The sequence below is a fragment of the Schistocerca cancellata genome, chromosome 2 (assembly GCF_023864275.1).
Source record: "Schistocerca cancellata isolate TAMUIC-IGC-003103 chromosome 2, iqSchCanc2.1, whole genome shotgun sequence".
Taxonomy (NCBI): domain Eukaryota; kingdom Metazoa; phylum Arthropoda; class Insecta; order Orthoptera; family Acrididae; genus Schistocerca; species Schistocerca cancellata.
The window spans coordinates 1,105,842,541-1,105,866,352 of record NC_064627.1 but is presented as its reverse complement, the minus strand read 5'-3'; the positions used below and the strand labels follow the sequence as shown (position 1 = coordinate 1,105,866,352).

Genomic DNA, 23,812 nt, shown 5'->3' with positions numbered 1-23,812 from the left:
CTTCTGTTACACAGGTTTCTTCACAGTCACTACCCTAATACCTATGTTTGCCTTACCAGCATTTGTGACTGTCCTTTTTAGAGATCCTTAGTGAATTTCTAATGTATCTCATCAATTCTCAGTATTTCTGATCTCACTTCCTTCCACAGTGATTCTTCTGGACAATTCTCATGAACCTCAATCTACTCTTTATCATTACTAAATTGTGATCTGAGTGTAATATGCACTTGGGTACATCTTACAATTCAGTATCTAATTTTGGAATATCTGTCTGATCATGAAGTAATCCCCTTGGAATTTTCCCATATCCTTTAACAGTCCACCTAACTTTCAGCATTCCTCTGTAGCACCACATGTCATATCATTTGATTCTCTTCTTTTCTGGTTTTCCCACAGTCTATAATTCACTACTATGCAGTGCTGTGCTCCAAGCATGTACTCTCAGAAATTTCTTCCTCAAATTAAGGCCTATGTTTGATGCTTCTTTGATGCTGTCTTTGCCTGTGCTAGCCAGCTTTTAATTTCCTCCTTCCTGATGTCCAAGATAGCAGAATTCCTTATCTTCATCTGTTTCATAACCACCACTTTTGATGTTAAGTTTCTCACTGTTCTCATTTCTGCTACTTTTCATTACATCTACGTCTACACACTGTAAACTACTGTGAGGTCCATGGCAGAGGGTATGTCCCACTGTACCAGCTATTAGGGTTTCTTCCCATTCTATTCACCTATGGAGTATGGGAAGAATAATTGTTTGAATGTCTCTGTGCATGCAGTAATTATTCTAATCTTATCCTCACAATCCCTATGTGATCAATACATGGGGATTGTAGTAAATTTCTGCAGCCATCATTTAAAACCAGTTCTTGAGACTTGGTTAATAGACTTTCTCAGCATAGCATACTTCTTCCTTCAAGAATCTTCCAGTTCAGTTGCTTCAGTATCTCTGTGACATACTCCCACAGATCATACAAACCTGTGACCATCCGTGCTGCCCTTCTCTGTATTCATTCAGTATTCCCTGTTGGTCCTATTTAGTATGGATTCCACACACTTGAGCAACATTCTAGAACCAGTCACACAAGTGATTTGTAAGCAATCTCCTTTGTGGACTGATCACACTTCACCAGTATTCTTCCAGTAAGCTGAAGTCTACCACCTGCTTTACTCACAACTGAGCCTAAGCATTCATTCCATTCCGTATCCCTACGAAGTGTTACACCCAGGTATTTGTGTGAGATGGTCGATTCCCGCAGTTGCTCATTGATATTATTTATAGTCATAGGATACTACATTTTTTCATTTTGTGAAATGCTCAATTTTACATTTCTGAACATTTAAAGCAACTTGTCAATCTTTGCACCACTTTGAACAATGGAAAATCCAGGATGGAATAGTGACAATAGTATGAAAAGGATAGCTGCTACTCGTCATATAGTGGAGATGCCAAATCACAGATAGGGCCAACAAAAATACTATCAGAAAGTAATATTTTGACCAACAAGACAACATGCACTCACACACGTGCACAAACACACACACACACACACACACACACACACACACACACACACACACACACACACACACACAAAACCATAGTCTCTGGTGCTGAGGCAAGACTGCAAGCAGCAGCGCATGATAGGTGGAGGTAAGGAGGAGACTGGGAGGGGGAGGGATAGCATGGTAGGAGTTGGATACAGTAAAGTGCTGCTTCTGGGAGCATTCATGGGCGAGGTGGAGAGAGGGTAGGGCAGCTAAGTGCGGTTGGGAGGTTGTTGGATGGAAGGGGAGGATAGCAGAAATGGAGAGAAGTAAAAAGACTGTGGGTGTGTTGGTGGAATAGAGGGCTGTGTAGTGCTGGAACGGGAACAGGGAAGGGGCTAGATGGGTAAGGACAATGGCTGACAAAGTTTGAGGCTGGGGGTTTACAGGAATGTAGGATATGTTGCAGGGAGTGTTCCCACTGTGCAATTCAGAAAAAGCTGGTGTAGGTAGAAAGGATCTACATGCCACAGACTGTGAAGCAATCAGTGTAATGAAGAATGTCATGTTGGGCAGCTTGCTCAGCAACTGGTTAGCCCAGCTATTTTGTGCCCCCAGTTTGTCAGTGGCCGTTCATGCAGACAAACTTGTTGGTTGTTGTGCCCACATAGAATGCAGCACAGTGGTTGCAGCTTAGCTTGTAGGTCAAATGACTGGTTTCACAGATTGTCCTGGCATTGATGGGATAGGTGATCCTTGTGACTAGACTGGAGTATGTGGTGGTGGGAGGATGTATAGGACAGGTATTGCATCTAGATCTATTACAGGGATATGATTCATGAGGCAAGGGGTTACGAACAGGGACTGTATAGGAATGGACAAGGATATTTTTTTATGTTTGAGAGCAATAGTTGTGTATGGATGGATAAGGCTATTGTGTAGCTTTGGCAGGCGGTGGAATACCACTGTGGGATGGGGAGGGGGGTGGGGGAGAAGAAAGATACTAGGTAGAACATTCCTCATTTCAGGGCATGATGAGAGTTAGTCAAAACCCCACCAGCACGGCAGCATCCTATGCCATTCTGTTCATGGGCATCTAGAGGAATCCTGCCTAAACATCCAGAATCTCAAACCCGTCACCTGGTTCAGATTTGTCGATGACATCTTTGTGATTTGGATTGAGGATGAGGACACCCTATCCACATTCCTCCAGAACCAACACCAACTCCCCCATTCACTTCACCTGATCCTACTCAACCCAACAAGTCACCTTCACTGATGTTGATCTCCACCTCAAAGGTGGCTACATAAGTATCTCCATCTGTATCAAACCTACCAACCACCAGTAATGCCTCCACTTCGATAGCTGCCACCAATGCCATACCAAGAAGTCCCCTTCCATACAGCCAGCCCACCTGTTGCTGTCATACTGTAGTGATGAGCGATCCCTCTTGAATTAAACCAAGGGACTCAGTGGGGCCTTCACAGGCCGTAATTACCCTCCCAGCCTCGTACAAAGACAGATCTTTGTCCTACCTCTCCACTTGCCCATAACCTCCCAAAGCCTCAGCATTGAGCCACAGAGGAGTATTCACCTTGTGACTCAGTATTGCCCAGGACTGGAGCAATTGAATCACATTCTCTGCCAGTGTGTCAGCTACCTACCATCATGCCGTGAAATGAGGAATGTCCTAACCACCATCCTGCCCCCTCCCACAGTGGTATTCCAAAACCCACCAAACATACACAACATCCTCGTCCATGCCCAAACAACCCCTGCTCCCAACTCCCTGTAATAGACCTAGATGCAGGACCTGTCCCACACATCCTTCCACCACCACATACCACATTCCAGTCACAAGTATCACCTATCCCATCAAAGCCAGGGCTACCTGTGAAGCCAGTCACTTGATCTACAAGCTAAGCTGCAACCATCATGCTGTATTCTGCATGGACATCACAACCAACAAGCTATCTGTCCATATGAATGGTCACCAACAAACTGTGGCCTAGAAACAGCTGGACCACCTAGTTGCTGAGCACGCCGCCCAACACAATGTTCATTTCAGTGACTGCATCACAGCTTGTGCCATTTGGATCCTTCCCACCAACATCAGCTTTTCTGAATTCTGCAGGTGGAAACTCTACCTGCAATGTACCCTATGTTCCCAAAATCCTCCTGGCATCAACCTACTGTAGTTGTTGTCCTTACACATCTAGCACCTTCCTTGTTCCCATTCCAGCACTACACAGCCTCTGCTCCACCAAAACACCCACAATGTTTTTACTTATCACTTTTTCCTGTACCTTGACCCCCCACCCCCCTCCCCTTGTGCCCTCTGTCTAACCTCCTGACTGCACCTAGCTGCTGTACACTCTCTCCACCTCATTCCTGTATGCTCCCACAAGCAGCATTTCACCATCCCCCACCCCTACATTGCTATCCACCCCTTCCTCGTAGCCTCCTCCTTACCCCTATCACTTGGTTGCTTCTCCAATCATGTGCTGCTGCTTGCAGCCAGAGATTGTGGTCATGTGTGTGTGTGAGTTGAGTTTGAATGATTTTGTATGTGTACGTTCTTCTGATGAAGGCCTTATTGGCTAGAAGCTTCTTTCTGAAAGTCTTTTTGTTGTGCCTACCTGTGACTCAGCATCTCCCCAGTATGGGGAGTAGCAACCATCCTTTTCTTAATATTTTGCACCACTTTGAAATCTTATCAAGATGTGACTGAATATTTATGCAGCCTCTTTCAGACAGTACTTCATTATAGATAACTGCATCATCTGCAAAAAGTCCGAGGTTACTATTAATATTGTGTGCAGGGCCATTAATATACAACATGCTCAGCAAGCATCCTATCACACTTCCCTGTGGCACACCCGAAGTTACTTCTACATCTGATGGTGACATTCCACCCAAGATAAAATGCTGTGCCTCGCTACCAAAGAGTCCTCAGCCCAGTCACTAATTTAATTTTATGCCTCATATGATCGTGCTTTCTACAATAAGCATAGGTGTGTTACTGAGTGAAATGCGTTTCAGAAACCAAGAAGTACTATATATACCTGTTTGCCTTGATCCAGAGCTTTCAGTATGTCATGTTGAGAAAAATGCGAGTTGAGTTTCACATGATCAATGTTTTTTGGAATCCATGCTGGTTGGCATTGAGGAGGTCATTGTGTTCAAGATACCTCATTATGTTTAAGCTCAGAATATGATCTAAGAGTCTACAACAAATCGATGTCAAGGATATTGGACAGTAGTTTTGTAGATCATTTCTACTATTATTCTTGTCAATGGTTGTGACCTATGCTTTTTTGCAAAAACTGGGCATGGTTTTTTGCTCAAGGCATCTATGATATATTATAGTTAGAAGAGGGGCTAACTTAGCCACAAATTCAGACTCTGACAGGGATTTCTTTGAGCCCTGGAGCTGTGTTCAATTTAACGATTTCAGCTGTTTCTCAACATCACTAACATTAATACTTATTTCATTCATCTTGTCAGTGGTATGAGCATTAAATTGGGGCAGTTGTGCTGAGTTTTCCTGTGTAAATGAACATTTGAAAATGGACTTAAGCATTTCAGCTTTTGCTTTGCTACTCTCAGTTTCAGTTTCTTACTCACTCATGATTGACTGGACACCAACTTTGGTGCCACTAACAGGCTTTACATAATATCAAAATTTCTTTGGGTTTTGTGACATATCATTTGACAGTATTCTGCTATGGTAGTCACTTGTAGTTATTTGTGATTCTTGAGCAGAGTTCCACTATTACCATCTAAAATTTACTGCAGAACTCAATTAGTCTATATGTCATAGCAGGCTTTCTCAGTGTAATAAAAAAAAAATTTTCTTGGGTGATCAGCCAAATGGTGGCATCATTCTGTCTCCCCAACATTTCAATGAGTTTTGTATCCATTCACCTGAGGATGATGGGCACAAAATTCGTTAAAATGTTGTGGCAAGATGACACCACCATTTGGCTGATCACCTGAGACAATTTTACCACTCAGTTAGTCTTTCTCCTCTCTCATTCCTACTGCCAAGTCCATATTCTTCAGCAACCCTTTCTTGTATTTCTTCCCCTACAACCACATTCCAATCCCCCACAGTTATCAGGTTTTTGTATTCCTCCACATACGGAATTGACCAATCAGTATCCTATAATAATAATAATAATAATAATAATAATCACATCCTCACATAAGGACTCTGTCTCTTCATGTTCTGCTTGCAAGGTTGGCATGTATTCTTGAACTATCATTGTTGGCGTTGGTTTGTTATTGAATCTGAAGAGAACAACCCTGTCACTGAGTTGTTCCCAGTAGCTCACCCAGTGCCCTACTTTCCTATTCATAATGAATCCTACTCCTGTTACACAATTTTCTGCCGTTGTTGATATTGCCCTATATTCATGTGACCGTAATTACTTACCTTCTTTCCATTTCATGTCACTGGCCCCTATTATAACTAGACTGAGTCTTTGCATTTCCCTTTTCAAGTTCTCTGTCTTTCCTAATGTGTTCAAATTTGTGACTTTCCATCCTCTGGCATATAGAATGTTATTCTACCTTTTTTCATGGTCTTCTCCCACTTGGCAGTCCCATACCAGAAATCCTAGTGGTGAATTAATGCATAATCTTTTGCCAGTGGAGTGATAGTCACGACACTTCTTCAATTATGGGTCACATGTCCTATGGATACACATTATGGGTCTTTAATGCAGTGGTTTCCATTGCAATCTTCATCCTCATGCTGATGATCATTGCTGATTCTTCAGCCCTTAGAGGCAGTTTCCCACCCCAAGGGCAAGGGAATCTCTGTCTGCTCCTCTGCACATCTTTGACAAGGCCATTGGCAGAACAAAGGTGACATCTTATACTGGAAGTATTTGGCCTCCATTGTTCATGTTTCAGTCACTAGGTATATTATAATTTTCTGGGGAGGGGTCTGAGAGAACTAATCTACTCAAAGCTTTTAGGCTTCAAAGAAAAAAAGGCCATCCGAACCATGGAGCTAAAAAGAAATAACAGTACAAATCTTTATTCAAAAAGCTAAATCTAATGTCCAGACACACACACACACACACACACACACACACACACACACACACACACACACACGTGCACAAAGAGAAGCACACAACTTTTTAAGGGAAAGTGCTTCTTGCATTTACATTAGACTAGACATAGAGCAAGTTCCATGTTACCTAGCCACAGATGATACCTGTATTATATAAACTTTTAATGATAAGCTTGTAATATAACACCTGGCTGTAAGAAGTAATATATGTATTATTACCATAGATTAAGTTTATATACAGATTTAGAATCAACAAGTCAAATATGTCACAATCTTTGATTATATGAAGTATAGTGATTGATAATAAAAACTTGATTTGATGTAATTTCATTTGGCACTCAACATTGAAAAGTTTTTATGAACTTCGGTGACTTTTCTTATGTTGTACAGACCTTAGAGGGTCAAAGCCTTAAAATGTTAGTTAAGTCATATGGTGGTTCCTAGTGACCAAGTTCATGCAGTGACAAATTTGTTGAGACAGTTTCAAAGAAGCGTAGACTGACATCTACCCATAATTATTATGCTAAAGTAATGTGTTGTTAAGTAAGTGAATTCTTTTGCCTAGACAGAACCCTACTCTAAAACACTTGGGGTGTCAATGTCAGTTTCTGAAATAACAAAACAGACTTTTTTCATTTGTGTGTCTGAAGCACAAGCTTAGTTTTAGTTTTTATAAAGACATTCAGACATTAAATACAATAAAGACATATTTTCATTGCTGTCTGTTGGCAAAACCAGTGACTAGGGATAACATTGCTCAGTACAGAATCGTTGTCTTGACTTAAGCAAATGACATACTTCTTGTGACGTATGTTACATACAAATTTACAGTGAAACTCTATGTTTTTCTAAATTCATTTAATGATAATTTTGATATGTTTTTGAAACAACAGAAATGCCAATGAAATGCAAATGAAAAATTGATTAGTTAGTTTCATGTTCCACAGATCATTTGCATGGTAACTCGTAATGATGTGGAGTGTGTCACTATACATTCACATCGCAAATTGTGACGTACGTTACATACAAATTTACAGTGAAACTCTATGTTTTTCTAAATTCACTTAGTGATAATTTTGATATGTTTTTGAAACAACAGAAGTGCCAATGAAATGCAAATGAAACATTGATTAGTTAGTTTCATGTTCCACAGATCATTTGCATGGTAACTCGTAATGATGTGGAGTGTGTCACTATACATTCACATTGCAAATTAATTTGTAAATATGTCTGTGTGCTGAAGATTTATAAGTCATAAGTCTCTTTTTAATTGTTGTTATTAAATATACAGAAATGAGATAGTAATTCCTCCCACCACCTTTTACACAATACAATATCAGAAATTCTTCAACAGAATAGAAGGAGTTGTGAAGGAGAAACCATTTTAGTTCATTTTCAAATTTTCCTATTCTGTGTGTAAGACAAATTATATCACTGGATAAGAGACCAAAAATTTTAGTTGCAGCAGTATGCACCCATTTTCTGTGCTAAAGATAACCTTAAAGTTGAGTAATTATTTGATTCATTTTTCCTCTGGTATTTTAATTATGTACAACAGTGTTCCTTTTGAATTGCAGTGAATTATTTACAGCAAACTTCATGTGGGAATAAATATTTTGTGAGGCAATAATCAGAATGCCCAACTCCTTAAACAGATGTCTACAAGATGATTGTGGCTGAACCCCACATATTATTCTTACAGCATATATTTGAACAATGAAGACTTTCTTTCTTAAAGATGTATTACCGCAGAACATTATTCCAAATGACATTAATGAATGAAAATATCAAAATATGTCAACCCACTGATTCATCTCTCCCCAAGATTTGCAATGATTCTAAGTGCAAATGTGGCTCAACTATGCTGTTTTTAAGATTTTTGAAATGAGCTTTTTCCAATTTAAATTCTCATCAATAGGGATGACTAAAATGTTGAAGCTTCAACCCTGTTTATTGTTTTCTCACTGTGAGTTACACCTCTAGATGCCAGAAAACCAGTCAATAACATTGTTTACTACTTATAAAATAACTAATTCTGCTTGTAGTATTTTAGATGGAAGATCATTTACATATATGAGGAACAGTGGTGGACCTTAGATTGATCCTTGGGGAACTCCACATGTGGTTTCTCCAACATCAGACAAATCTCCTCTGACTACATTGACTGAATTATTAAGCATAACTTTCTACATTCTTTTGGTTAGATGTGACATTATCCTTTGGTTGGCTTGATTGTGCAAGCAACATGATGAATTCTGTAGATAATCAGCTAAAGAGACCTTTTTCCAAGAGATCTTTAGAGTAGAAAGTGAGAGGTGAAGAGTTAGGTAGCCCTACTGCAAATTTAAGTCTAACAAGGGGAGGGCTGCTGAATGCCAAATTGGTATCACATTTTTCCTTGAGACCCTTTAACTTCTGGCATCACTACACTTCAGCATCACATAGATACTGATTTTCATTGCTTCACCCAAAGAGGTAATCTGTTTGAAAGTTTGGTACAATTCTTCTATTCAGTTTACCAACCACCCATTGCTTCTCATAACAAGTGACTAGCTGCGTATTCCTCAGCCATGTATCATGTCATAATTTATTGCTGTTTCATCTGTCTGTGTTTTTTACAGCTGACTTTGATGAGCTCTTAGATGAACCACGATTCAAGTGCATTGAGAAAGTCAAAACAGTTGCATCTACTTATATGGCCGCTTCTGGTCTAAACCCCACTCACAAGGTATTACAATCAGTTTTGCTTTTAGACTTATCATTTGTGCATTTCAGGTTGCTTGCTAGTATCACATATATTTCAAAAAAGTTAAAACACCAAGAACAATAACACAGACTTGGTTTATATTTGCCTTATTTATAAATACACAGCATTTTGTTTCAGTATTTATATGATTCTCCATCAGTATAGTTTAGACAGACGCATAGTAAGTTTTTTTAATCCCAAAATCTGTGTCCTTTATGTTATGTATAATGTGAGTTACGAAATATTTCAAGAGATGTTAATGCTTGATAATGCTACAAAAATTTATTTACAATGTTGTAAATGCACGTACTTTCAAAGACACATAGTTTTATAAATGTACAAATTAATATTGCAAAGAATAACATGATGTAATAAAACAGTTCCAGTATATTCTGTCTTATATATGAAAGAACATATGTTTATTAACTTTTTTGTGTACAGCCAGATGAAGATGAACTGGAACATCTGTGTGCCCTTGTAGATTTTGCTCTAGCAATGAAGCAACGTCTTGATGATGTTAACAAACATTCCTTCAATAACTTCCATCTCAGAGTTGGTATGTATTGCTGTTGGGCACATTGTGTAAATGTTGTCAAAATATTTGTCATTCAATTAACTTGGTTCTTTAATTTTGATTGTTAATTTATAGTGTGTATAGACTTCTATATTGTAATTGATATTGTTCCATCTGAACAGAATAGAATTCAAGTAAGGAATATTTTAGTGGAATAAGCTTGTGTGCAAAGATCACTAGCAGGGACAATACAGATTGTACAGTCAGTGAAAGAAATGTATGAGAACATCATATTCACAAAAAAGGAAGTTGTAATGGTTGCAACTGAATCATTGCTGCCAGTCATTGGTTAATTCTTGGACTTATCCCTCTCAGCATAGCCTATGTCCTCACATTTTATAATTCCCTCAGCTATAATTTATCTGTTTTCATCCATCTAGAAAGCTGTAGCATTCTCTTGCCACCCCATCCCCCCTCCACCTCCGCCTACCCCTATGACGATATTGACACATTGTGGTATGGACTCCATAGAACACTAACAGTATTGGAGAACCATTATAGCTGTTAAATTACCACTCACCACTCTCAGAGATTGATCAGAGCTGTGTCCAAAGTACACATATATTGATTTATGGCATCGTAGGTGTGTTCAATAACAGTGAAGGCAAGGGACTTGAAGGATTGGAAGAGTAGGGGGGGAGAGGGCATGGGTCACATAAAACCCAGTGGCCAGTACACTGCTTTGCAAAATCCTAGTTATGCTAATTGATGCTACAGCATATCTGCATGACACTGTTATTCACTTCTCAGATGCTTATTTCCTGTGGGTGTCAGTAATAGAGCAAGCAGGTGAAGAAAGTGATATTTGTTATGCTTTGTGTTTCACTCTACCTATTCTCAAGAACAATGGACTGGGAGCTACTGTATGAAGCCAAGTAGTATAGTGCACAGCTTTTAGACCATGGTAAATTATGTAGCCACTTTTGAGCAATTAGGAAACTGAAACTAAGTAAGCAACACTGAAGTTGCATGAGAAGGTAATAAACTCTAAATAAGCTACATTGAAATTTAAAATTCTGCAAACAGAAATTAAATTGTTTGTAGTAAAGTTACAGAAACCCATAAGCAGTAACTCTCACATTAATAGTTCCTGTGCTATTTATATATTGAAATGTAACAGGTGAATATAATAATCACCAACTCTTACACTATCAATTAATAGCATACCCAGGCAAGTAACAGGAACAACAAGTACACTGATCGGCCAGAACATTATGACCACCTACCTAATAGCCAGTATGTCCACCTTTGGCACGGATAATAGCTGTGATGCATCATGGCGCTGAAGCAGTGAGGCCTTGGTAGGTCGCCGGAGAGAGTTGGCCCCACATCTGCACACACAAGTCACCTCTAATGTCCATAAATTCCAGGAGGGGGAGGGGGTCTCAGATGTATTCGATTGGGCTCAGATCTGGCAAGTTGGTGGACCAGCACATCAACTGGAACTTGCCACTCTGTTCCTCAAACCACTCCATCACACTCCTGGCATTGTGACATGGTGCATTATCTTGTTAAAAAATACCACTGCCATTGGGAAATGTGATCATCGTGAAGGGGTGTATTTGGTCTGCAACCAGTGTAAGATATTCCTTGGCCATCATGGTGCCTTGCATGAGCTCCACTGGACCCATGGATACCCATGTGAATGTTACCCAGAGCATAATAGAGCCGCCACCAGCTTGTCTCAGCCCTGCAGATGTCAAGGAGCTGTTCCCTTGGAAGACAATGGATTAGCACCCTCCCATCGACATGATGAAGAAGGTACCAGGATTCGTCAGACCGTACAATTCTCTGCCATGCCAGTATCCAGAGCTGATCATCACATGCCCATTTCAGTCACAGTTGCCTATGTCATGGTGTTAACATTGGCACAAGCATGGGTCGTCAGCTCTGGAGGCTCATTGTTAGGAGTATTTGGTGCAGGGTGTGTTCAGACACACTTGTACTCTGCCCAGCACTAAAGTCCGATGTTAGTTCTGCAGCAGTTCACCATCTGTCCTGTTTTACCAGTCTGCCCAGCTTATTATGTCTGACATCTGTAATTAAAGATGGCCACCCAACCCTACAATGTCTGGACATGGTTTCCCCTTCATTATGCCACATGTTGGAGACACTCACCACAGCACTCCTCCAATACCCGACAAGTCATGCAGACTCCAAAATGCTCATGCCAAGTCTCTGGGTCACCACAGTCTGCCCATGGTCAAAAGCAGATAGATTACACGCCTTCCCATTCTACTCATGGCCAGCCGGCTCACCATTACTACATGCACAGTGCGTGTGTCTGACTCGCAGTCATTCATCATCAGGTGGTGCTGCTACCAGCTGGAAAGCTTTATATCAATAGTAGGTCAGTGTTCATAATGTTCTGGCTGATCAGTATGTACTGTACTGAAATTACACACTCACTTCATTAGAAACTTATTAAGCCATGTCTTTCCACTGGTTTTCACACATTTCTCACTACTTTTCATTGTAAAGCAGGTTTTGGTAAATCATTGATTTCATTAGTTTATTATTCCTCTACTACTTGTGAAAGCAGATCTTTACTAGTCACAGATCTATACTAGTCAGGGTTTGCAATAATTATTTAGGATGATTCATCCTTTTCAAGTCTCATCACAAACAGTGAGATGCCTTTAGTACAAGCTTGAATTCAAAATGGATCACTCAGTATGTAAGATCAAAATATTTTTGTGTGTGTGTTGTCTTCCAACAGTCTACTCAAAGATTCCTGGATTTTGATTATTTTCTGCAATGCAAGGAACTAATGTTGATCAATAATCAACTGTTTGCACAGAAAATAGTTACAAATAGTGTGGGACTACCATAACAACAATCAGTTAAATTATGTTTATTTTGAATGTTTTGCAGGTATCAGTTGTGGTCCTCTTGTAGGAGGTGTTATTGGTGCTCGAAAACCTGTTTTTGATATCTGGGGAAATACTGTAAATGAAGCTTCTAGGATGGACTCTACAGGAACAATGGGACAGATACAAGCACCCAAAGAAACTGCAATGGTAAGAGCAACATCAATTTTTTAAATTAATGTATGCTTCAGCAAATTTCTGATGTAATATAACTGCAAGAGTATGATTATAATGTATTGTGTTCTGTGGCAAAAAGAAAAGAAAGAAATATTTAAATACAGTTCCATTTGATTCTCTTTCTCTCCCTGCAATTACAAGCATATTCTGAGATAACTTTAAGTGCTGAGGCCACAATACCGCTTATTGCACCACATATTGAGATTTTTTTTAATGACAACATATTTCTCATTGACTACATGTTTTATTATAATTCTCACAACTGCAATTTTGACCTTGGATCCTTTTCAAGTTGTTACAGATGCAATTAATATATACAGCAAGGTTAGAGATACCACTTAGAAAAATACGTACATGTTTCACTATACATCCATGAAAATTCATGGTTAAAATGGTGTGAGACTCTATGGTTCGTTTTATCATTCATTGTATACACCATCTGTATAAAGTATAAAATACACCATCTCATTACGATAATACATAAAAAAACAAGCAGATAAACATAGCTCTCTTAACTGACTTTATCAGTATGCAATAGAAATGATTAAAATCTCTTGAAACTAGTTTCTTGCTTGCTGCATATGTCAGCAATGAACACCATATTGGTCAAAACAGGTGAGAATCAGCTTCAGTCTATTAAAATCACTTCCAGGTACTACATTTAAGATGCATGCAGGTTTCTTGATACAAAAGATTTGGTAGCGTAGGGCCTAAGGTAAGCTTAAGGTTAGGGGAAATGGGGACCATCCAAATTTTATTAACACTGGTACAAAACACACATATCCACAATCTAGAAAATCCATTAAAAAGTTCCTGTATTACATAATTTTCCTGACTGTATATAATATTTCATGTATTGTATTACTTAAAGGATGGGATATAAAGTACAGTGACATGCAGCATCATGCCACAAAGAAACCATGTATTGGAAATACATACCTATTAGTCACACATAAAAATACAACCACTAAATTGAATCATCATCAGAGTCAAACACTTCATGATCATGAAGAGACACAAAATGCCTTCATATACTTACATAACTTCTCATACTGTCCGCCCCCGGTAGCTGAGTGGTCATTGTGACAGAATGTCAATCTTAAGGGCCCGGGTTCAATTCCCGGCTGGGTCAGAGATTTTCTCCGCTCAGAGACTGGGTGTTGTGTTGTCCAAATCATTATCATTTCATCCCCATCAGCGTGAAAGTCGCCAAAGTGGCATCAAATCGAAAGACTTGCAAGCAGTGATCGGTCTACCCAATGTGAGGCCCTAGTCACAAGACTTCTCATACTGTAAGTAATAAAATGGCATAGAAATATTGAACACATAATGAGAGGGAGGTACTGATAACAGTTACAAGGAGCATTCAACTAATGTTCACCATTTTTTGAAAGTCTGAATTGGAGTTGTCTAGAAATATTCTATTAAATATGTGTTTGTTCATTTAAGGGATCTTTAGTGCGAGTCTTGAGATGATCTAAATTTACATTTCCTCCAAAATGTTCATGGTTCTGCCCTTCTGTATGAAGTACAAAATTCCCCTTCTGTATACTATCAGCATTATGTTTATTCTCTGTAAGGCAAATACCAAACATGCAAGTGCTTCTATCCATTTGCTTGTTATGTCACTGATATGCCCCTTAAACCTACTATTTAAAGAGTATCCTGTCTGTCCAACATAGTACTTCAGACACTCACCACACTGCATCTTATAAAAGCCTGATTTAGTTAAGATTCACTTTTGTTATTTTACATTGGATTAGCTTCTGTAGGTGTTATTTATTTGGAAACTAATTCCTACTTTTGTGTTCTTAAATATTCGCACAAGTTTTTCCAAAATGGCTCCAAGGTATGGGAATGTGATAAACTACCTTTTCTTTTATGTGATGTGATTTTCAGTATTCATAATTTCCTGCCAGTAGTGTGTTGGAGAAAAATGTGATTGGCATCCATGCATACATCTGTGTTTTATGTGTAACTGCTGTAAGTTTCATTATTGTATGTCTGTTAGTTATTGTTCAGTGTTGTATTGAGTAGACCATTGTGTTGCACAGTTTGCGAATTTCGAGATGGCAGAGTTAGAGGTGCAATGCATCTGCACTAAACTTTGTGTGAAACTCAAGGAAACCTTTACAGAGACACATCAAATGATGAAGGAATTCCATGGTGATGAGTGCTTAAGCGATACGTAGTGTTACAAATGGTTCATGTGGTTTAAAAATGGCCAGACAGAAGTTAAAGGTGACCCTCGTTCAGGCCACCCTTCAACATCTGTTGATGACACTCATCTCAGGAATGTCAACAAACTTTTGTGTGCCAATCAAAGTCTGACTGTCGAAGAGATTGCAGAAGAATGTAACATTTCAGTTGGATCATGTCATGAAATCCTGACCCAGCATTTGCTGCCAAGTTCATCCTATGCTCATGAGTCAAGAGCAAATGACTTTTGCCTCGCAATCTGTGAAGAGCTTTTGGATTGCATGAAAGAGAATGAGATGTTCCTTAAGAGAATCATAAGGTTCAATATTCACAATGGGTTGGGAAAGGTTCTCCAGCATAAAAAAACTCATCTGGTCATATCAAATGTCAAAGCCGTGCTGACAGTTTTCTTTGACTCTGAAGGATTAGTTTATCATGAATCCATGCCACAGGGAGAAACTGTTAATTGATGGTACTATTGGGATGTGTTGATACCTGTGAGAAAATGTGAGAAGGAAATGGCGTGATATGTGGCGAGACAGTTCATGACTCTTGCATCATGATATTGCACCCACACCTTCATCACTGTTGGTGCGTGATTATTGCACAAAAAACCAAATCACTGTGCTGCCTCATCCTCCGTACTCTCCAGACCTGGCCACTATGGACTTTTTTAAATTCCAAAGCTGAAAAACCAACTGAAAGGACAAAGATTTGCAATGATAGATGAGAAAAAGAAAATCTGCAGACAACGCTTTGCACAATCCAGCAAGAGGCCTACCAAGATCGCTTCTGGAAGTGGGAACAGTGTTTGGAGTGGTGTATCAATTGTGGAGGAGCATATATCAAAGGAGACCATTCACAATAAATAATAGGTAAGTGTGGAAAAATTTTGTGGACAAAGTATTAGAATTTTTTGAACAAACCTCGTTATTTTAATATGGTCACTTCTTTCTGAATTACTGTGATAATGACAAAAGTGCTTCCATAACTTATCATGACCCCATCTGCAATCTCAGTGATTGTAAAATGTCTGTCACCCTAAACAAGTTGTTGAACATGACAAATGTAGTTGTCTGTGATGCTGTTGTGTGTCGGCAATCATGGCCCTCATTCTCAACATTGTTCACAGCTCTGCATGAATGCCTTGTGCCATGCAGACACTGAATTGTTCAATCACATTTACATTTGCTCGTACATCGATACTCTGAATCCACCAGATATTAGGGCTTTTTCCCATTCCATTCACATATCGAGTGCAGCAAGAGTGACTGTTTAAATGCCTCTGTGTGAACTGTAATTGATCTAATCTTGTCCTCACCACTTGAGCAAGAGAGACATTATAGTTTGTAGTACGAGGGCTATCCACAAAGTACATTACGTTTTGTAATTAAAAATAAATAAAGTATTGGAAAATTTTCTTATTATATACATATGAAAGCCACACTTAAATACTACTTTTCTACATAGTTGCCATTTAAATTAAGGCACTTATCGTAGCGATGGACGAGCTTGGAAATTCCTTCGTCATAAAATTCGGCCGCCTGTGCCTTCAACCACGTGGTTACCCCTTCTTGAAGCTGTGCGTCATCATCAAAACGCTGCATAGCCAACCGCTTCTTCATTGCTGGGAATAAGAGGAAGTCGCTCGGTGCCAGGTCGGGACTGTACGGCGGATGAGGAAACAACTCCCACTTAAAAGATTTGAGAACTTCACGAGTGGCATTTGCCGTGTGGGCCCGGGCGTTGTCGTAAATCAGCAAGATCTTTGAGCCCAACTTTCCCCTGCGCTTGTTTTGTATTGCTCTTCTGACGTTGTGCAGTGTTTGGCAATACCTTTGAGAGTTTATTGTAGTGCCTCTTTCCAGGAAATCCACAAAAATCACACCTTTTCTGTCCCAAAAGACAGTCCCCATCACCTTCCTTGCCGACATTGTCTGCATGCATTTCTTGGGCTTTGGGGGGGAATTTGTGTGCCCCCACTGCATTGACTGCAATTTTGTCTCGCAGTTCACATGCTTAACCCATGTTTCGTCACCAGTAACGAAGCGATCGAGTAATGAGTCACCATCTTTATCGTAAGCGTCCAGAAATGTTAACGCTGCAGCCATTTGCTGATTCTTGTGAATCTCTGTCAAGATTTTTGGTATCCATCTTGCACAAAACTTGTGGTATCCAAGCTTTTCGGAAATGATTTCGTGCAACAAACTTCGCAAAATTTGTGGAAAACTCATAGAGAGTTCCGTTATTGTAAAATTACGGTTTTCACGGACCGCGGCATTGACTTTTTCGACAAGTTCGGCGGTCACTATGCTGGGTCTTCCACTTCGCTCTTCGTCGTGAACATTAGTTTGGCCATTTTTAAATTTTATGACCCATTGATGCACTCCACATTCAGTGATTATGTTGTCCCCATACACTTCACAAAGCTGCCAATAGATTTCTATCGGTGTACAGTTTTTTGCAGTCAGAAACCTTATTACAGTACGCACTTCACACTTCGGGGCATTTTCAATTAACACTGACATTTCAAACTGTCACAGTAACTCAATGGAGTACAGCACAAACCTCTCACTAGCACGGCAGGATGCCGACTGAGCGGCGGAATGCCATGACACCAAGATGGCCGCGCTAGCTTCACCCCTAATGCACACAAACGAAAATGTAATGTACTTTGTGGATATCCCTCGTATATTCCTTGAGTCATCCTTTAAAACCAATTCTTGTGAAACTTTGTAAGTAGGCTTCTCTGGATAGTTTACACCTATCTTCAAGAATCTGCCATTTCAGTGCTTTCAGCATCTCCATGACACTCTCCCATGGGCCAGACAAACATGTAACTATTTGTATTGCCCATCTCTGTATATGTTCCGTGGCTCCTCTTAGTATCTTTTGGTGTGGTCCCACACATTTGAGCAATATTTTAGGATGGGTCACACAAGTGACTTGTAAGCATACAGTTTGTTCCATTCCATGATGGGCTGAAAGGCACAGCAACCAGTTTCCAGAATTAGATAGAGAGACAGTCACAGATGCAAAGTTATGTTTACTACAAATAACTCATTTCAAGTGGTTAAGGCTTCTTCAGATTTTCTACAAGAAAATGAAAACCGAAAAAATAAAACCAGGGCTGGTGGTTAATGTATGTAGGCAGGCATAAAGTGAAGGAAAGGGCACAAGAAAAATAGCCAGAGCCACCAGGTGAAGTGTAGCATAGAGCCACACATACATTCAATGACCTGGATCCCAGGTGACTGAATGGTCTAATAGACAGCCACACTGAAAGTACAATACAGGGGAAAACCATGTTGCCTGCACTAATAGAGTGGTACATCAACAGAAGGTGCTGGTGTCAGTAAGGCTTAAACTCATGTAGGCATACTATTATAAAAAGAAGCAGCTACAAGCAGGATGTGAAAGTGATTAGACGGCACCCAAGTAGTAAAATTGTAATAGTACACTGCACAAAAGAAGGAAAAAAAATGAGATAAAATTAGATATATTTTACAATAGAAATATAAGAAGTCTGGTTATTACTGACAAACTGATCATTCAGAAGCCCAAGTTAAATGTAGAGAAATTTCCATCTCTTTGAGTAAGTTCAGTTCCACCCCCCTCCCCCCTTCCCAAAATGAAGTATATTTCAATTATTTCTGGTCGGAGGAAGGTGACAACTAGCTTTCAAGTGTTCAGCAAATGCTGGTGTGTGACCTGATCTTTTTTGTTCAATAAATGTTCACAGAATCTCGTCTTGAACATCATTCCCCTTTGCCCAGTGTAAGATGCATCACACTCACAGCAATTAATCATGTATACCCCAGAACCATTACATTTGTCTCTATGTGGTTGTTTGTTATAAATATAATGCTTTGCAATTTGCTGATGTATATGCAATATTAATATGGTATTTTTTTAAAAGTGTGGCTGAGTCATATGAAATATTTCCTACAAAGGAGATTGTCACGAATCAGGAGATATTGGTTGGAGATGTAAGGAGGATGTTTTCATTTTGTGTAGTCTCCATTGTGTAAAATAGTCAACTGCCTCCAATAGTCAACTGCCTCCAGGTTATAGCTGTTATTAATGGCAGTGTAGCTAGGATTAGACAGCCCTTTCTCTATGAAAGCTGGAGATAATGGCAGTTCGATAATGGCAGTTAATGAATCCAAAGAATCATAGCCTTAAAGAAAGCAAGTTTGTAGTGGACTGGGTGACAAGAGGAAGCTTGTATCACCATGTCACTTGTAGTAGCTTTTTGGTAAATATCAAATAGTATACTACCTCCATTGAGTTATACCTGCAAATCTAAGTAGTTAAGTATATTATATTTATCCATCAATTTGTGGGTGAATTCCGTTTTGGGATGCAGTTTATTGAAGCCTACTTCCAGCACTCTGAGATCATGCCTTGGTCCTTTAAGGATGATAAATATTTCATGGACATGTCAGTGATAAAAAAGGACTTGTCTGGAATTCTCTTTGTTTTAATTCAGCGGCTAACAAATTTCAAAATTGTTATATTCATAATGAACAAATGAGCAATCATATACAGACAGATTTAACAGTTCAGGGGGATATATGATTAATTGCTGTGAGTGTGATACATCTTGCATTGGGCAAAGAGGTATGATGTTCAAGACGAGATTCTGCAAACTTTTATTGAACAAAAAATGTCACATCATAAACCAACCAGCCTTTGCCGAACACTTGAAAGCTAGTCGTCACCTTTCTCTAACCTTAAATAATTTAAGTATACTTCATTTGGAAAAAAGGGGGGGGGGGACTGAACTTACTCAAAGAGATGGGAATTTCTCAACATTTAACTGGCATTAAGGGTGGGCTTCTGAATGATCAGTCAGTCAGTAAGAACCAGACTTTTAACGACCTTATGAAACCTGTTTTAAAATCTGCATAATTTTATACCAGGTTTTTTTTTATTTTGGTTTTATTATATTTCTTAATCTTAGTTTCTTTTAATTTTCAAGAATTTTGAATTTTTCAACATCAGAGGAAATACTGTCTGAAATGTTATTTAAAAACTTGTAATTGCGCCTTCTTCACAAAAGCTAAACTACCTAGAAGTAACTCTGAAATTGTAGGATGAAAGTTACAGACTAGTAAATCACAACACAGAGACTTCACAAAAAAATATGTACTTAAGTGCATGGAAGAGCTCTCAGTGGCTGTACTGTTTTCCTATGTTGACACATGCATCACCAGATTTCACTCTGTCACCTCTCTCATCATCAACAATGACATGAACAAGACAGTATATTACACACACACACACACACACACACACACACACACACACACACACACACACACCACTCACCACACACACACACACACACACACACACACACACACACACACACACACACACACACACACACCAATAGAGTCACTGATAGGAGATATACTTAAGACACCAGACATACAGGCCATCCAAGAAGCATCAATCAGAAAAGGTTCGCAGCTGACCATTAGCTACACAATTTCATTCATTCATGAGTTTATAATACTACTTAAGACAAATACTATGGGATACAGACTGCTGCAACTTGATCTGATTTCTGATTTCCAGACTGGCTTCAGTTTTGCTTGTTTTACAAACTCGTCTATTTACTCAGTAACTGGAATCATAGCAAATACAAGGGCATGTTGAAAAGCAATGCCTCCAAATGTTTTATGTGAGAGCTCTTAAATCAATTGTTATTAACATTATCCATCTTTATTCTTCATGTCTCCGTATTTGCAGGCCTCTGCCACTAGAGGGTTCTGAATGGTATTGTGTAATGTAACCACAATGGAACATGAGAAACGACATGCTGTAATCGAGTTTTTAATTGGAAGAGTTCATCCACACATGGAGCACCTCTCTTACAGCTTGACAATGCCAGAAAACACATGAGCACTGCTACATCTGCAGCACTTCGACACCTTGGGTTCACTGTCATTGATAATCCTCCATACAGTCCTGACTTGGCCTAATTCGATTTTCATCTGTTTCCATACTTACATAACACATTTAAGTACTTTGATAGTGATGACACAAACAGAGGTGAGGCTGTGTCTCCATTAATAAAGTTAGGAGAAATATGTTTGTTAACAGAGTAACTATGTTGCGAAACAAATATGTAGACATGAAGAATACAGATTGTGAATGTTAATAACATATGTTTTATTTAAAAATCTTTAAGAGTCCTTATGTAAAAGATTCAAAGGCATCATTTTTCAATATGCCCTCATAAAAGAATATTAAAATATGTGAACTTCTGAAGCTAAATTTTTTCTCAGGCATGCTTGTCAAGATAATAGACAGAAGTGGATTGCATTCAAGAGGGGATAAATAACCCTGTGGAAGCTCATTCACACTACAGTAAAACACCATTTTTTACATTCCCCCACATTTTACATTTTTCTGCTTTTTACTTTAATTTTTGTCAGTCCCAACAGAAAGTTGTTTCAGTCATGATCTTCAAGTGATTCCTTTTATCAGTCCCTCTTTGCCCTTCTTCACCACTTGCTGAGGTTCTTACATTACAAGGAGGGCAGAGGGAATCACATTTATTTGAAAAAAATGTGGCTTTTCTTTCAGATTATGTTTTAGTGCTAGTTCATACTGAGAATCAATACTTTTTTATTATCTCAGCAACTAAATGGATAATGTAATATGCCCTGGTGCCTTTGATCAGAGTCAGAAATGTGAAAGCATTTCAATTTAGTGATGAGCTCATGCAAGAAAAGCTTTAGGCTAGTATAAGAAGATTTTACAAGTTATGTGTTGTGATTTATACTTATGTTTTCAACTGAGTTTTACATGTTAATGGTCTGCTGCTTAAATTTCACCATTTTAAGAACCTTGACTTTACAGTGTTCTTATTTCTATGTTTTCCAGAAATATGAGTCTCCTTTTTTCACATTTAAATGATTTGTTACAGATACTGGAAGCTAGAGGCTACCAGGTACAACTCAGAGGGACAATAGCAGTGAAAGGTAAAGGTGATATGGAAACATACTATGTTCTTGGACGCCGTACAAGTAGATCTGCAACATTTACTAGGCAACCCAGCCAGTACAACAGCTTAGCTGCTGTTGTTTACGGAATGGTACAAGCAAGACGCCGCCAGACAATCCGTAAGGGCAACACATGTGAGTGTCAATTTTTCAGTTTATTCTGATTCTGCTGCTTTCTTTCCTGCATTGAAGTTAAGCAATATGTGGCTCCTAAGGCACTCATAATTGCTGGTATTTTTTTGTTGAGTTTCAGAGTAGAGCTTTTCTGAAGTTTTCCACAGTTTACTTTCCAACACATCATTTCTCTGTGTAATTTATCTATTATTACGTCACTCCCATTTTTATGATAATTAAATCGACACCCAAGCTGCAAACAGGCATTGATATACATCGTTGGGGCCATGTTGAGAATGTGTACCCCGACAGGGACTCGAACTCGGGATCTCCTGCTTACATGGCAGATGCTCTATCCATCTGAGCCATCGAGGGCACAGAGGATAGTGTGCCTGTGGGTACTTATCCCTTGCACACTCCCTGTGAGACCCACATTCCCAACATGTCCAGAATTGTTACGATGTCTTCCTTCAATCCCAAACACTTGAGCACTTCTCAGGAGTAGGTCATACCAGCGTCATATATGCTGTCTTTTCTACCAGTGCACCACTCTTTCATAAAATTCTCCCAATAAACCAAAGTCAACCATTTCCTTTCCCTACCACAGTTCTCACAAGCTCCTTTCACCTCACATTTCTTTGCAACATAAAGCTCGGATATTCTCTGCCCTGAAATGAAAAATGTCCTACCCACTAGCTTCTTACCCCTCCCACTGTGGTATTCTGCCACCCACTGAATCTACACAACATCCTCGTCCATCCCTATGCAACCCCTGCTCCCAGCCCCTTGTCTCATGGCTCACATCTTTGTAATAGACCTAGATGCAACACCTGTCCAATACATCCTCCCACCATGACCTAGTCCAGTCTGATCACAAACATCACCTGTCTCACCAAAGGCAGGGCTACCTGTGAAACCAGTCATATGATCTATAAGTTAAGCTGCAACCATTGTGCTGCATTCTACATGAGCATGACAACCAACAAGCTGTCTGACCACATGACTGGTCACCAACAAACTGTGGCCAAGAAACAACTGGACCATCCCGCTCCTGAGCATGCCACCCAACACATCATTTTTCATTTCAATGACTGCTTCACAGCCTGTGCCATCTGGATCCTTCCCATGAATACCAGTGTTTCTGAATTGCACAGTTGGGAACTCCAACTGTAGTTTATCCTACATTCCCACAACCCTCCTGGCCTCAACCTTCATTAGTCATTTTCCTTACCCATCTAGGCCCATCCCTGTTCCCATCCCAGCACTTACAAAGTGCTCTATTCCATTAACGTATCCAGTCTTTTCACTTCTATCACTTTCTGTTACCCCCTCTTGCTCCTCCACCCTCCATCTAGCTGCCCTACTCTCCACCTCATCCCTGCATGCTCCCAACAGCACTTTACCATCCCCCATCCCTCCCCTGCTATTCCTGCTGCTCCCAGTCCCCTCTTTATCCCCATCCAGTTGCCTCTCCCATAATTTGCTGCTACTCTCGGTCTGGCTCCAGCTGCCAGAGACTGCAGTCATGTTTGTCTGAGCTG

At 39.6% G+C, this 23,812-nt stretch overlaps 1 protein-coding gene across 2 annotated transcripts in view; it reads left to right on the top strand.

Annotated features, from left to right (window-relative positions):
- Positions 1-23,812, top strand: part of LOC126163122 (adenylyl cyclase 78C-like) — an 812,464-nt gene that overhangs the window by 786,419 nt on the left and 2,233 nt on the right. For both annotated transcript variants that reach the window (XM_049920046.1, XM_049920045.1), the window contains 4 exons: positions 9,194-9,300; positions 9,760-9,874; positions 12,767-12,912; positions 22,082-22,292. In XM_049920046.1, the coding sequence (XP_049776003.1) occupies positions 9,194-9,300; positions 9,760-9,874; positions 12,767-12,912; positions 22,082-22,292 (579 nt within the window). The remainder of the gene's footprint in view (positions 1-9,193; positions 9,301-9,759; positions 9,875-12,766; positions 12,913-22,081; positions 22,293-23,812) is intronic.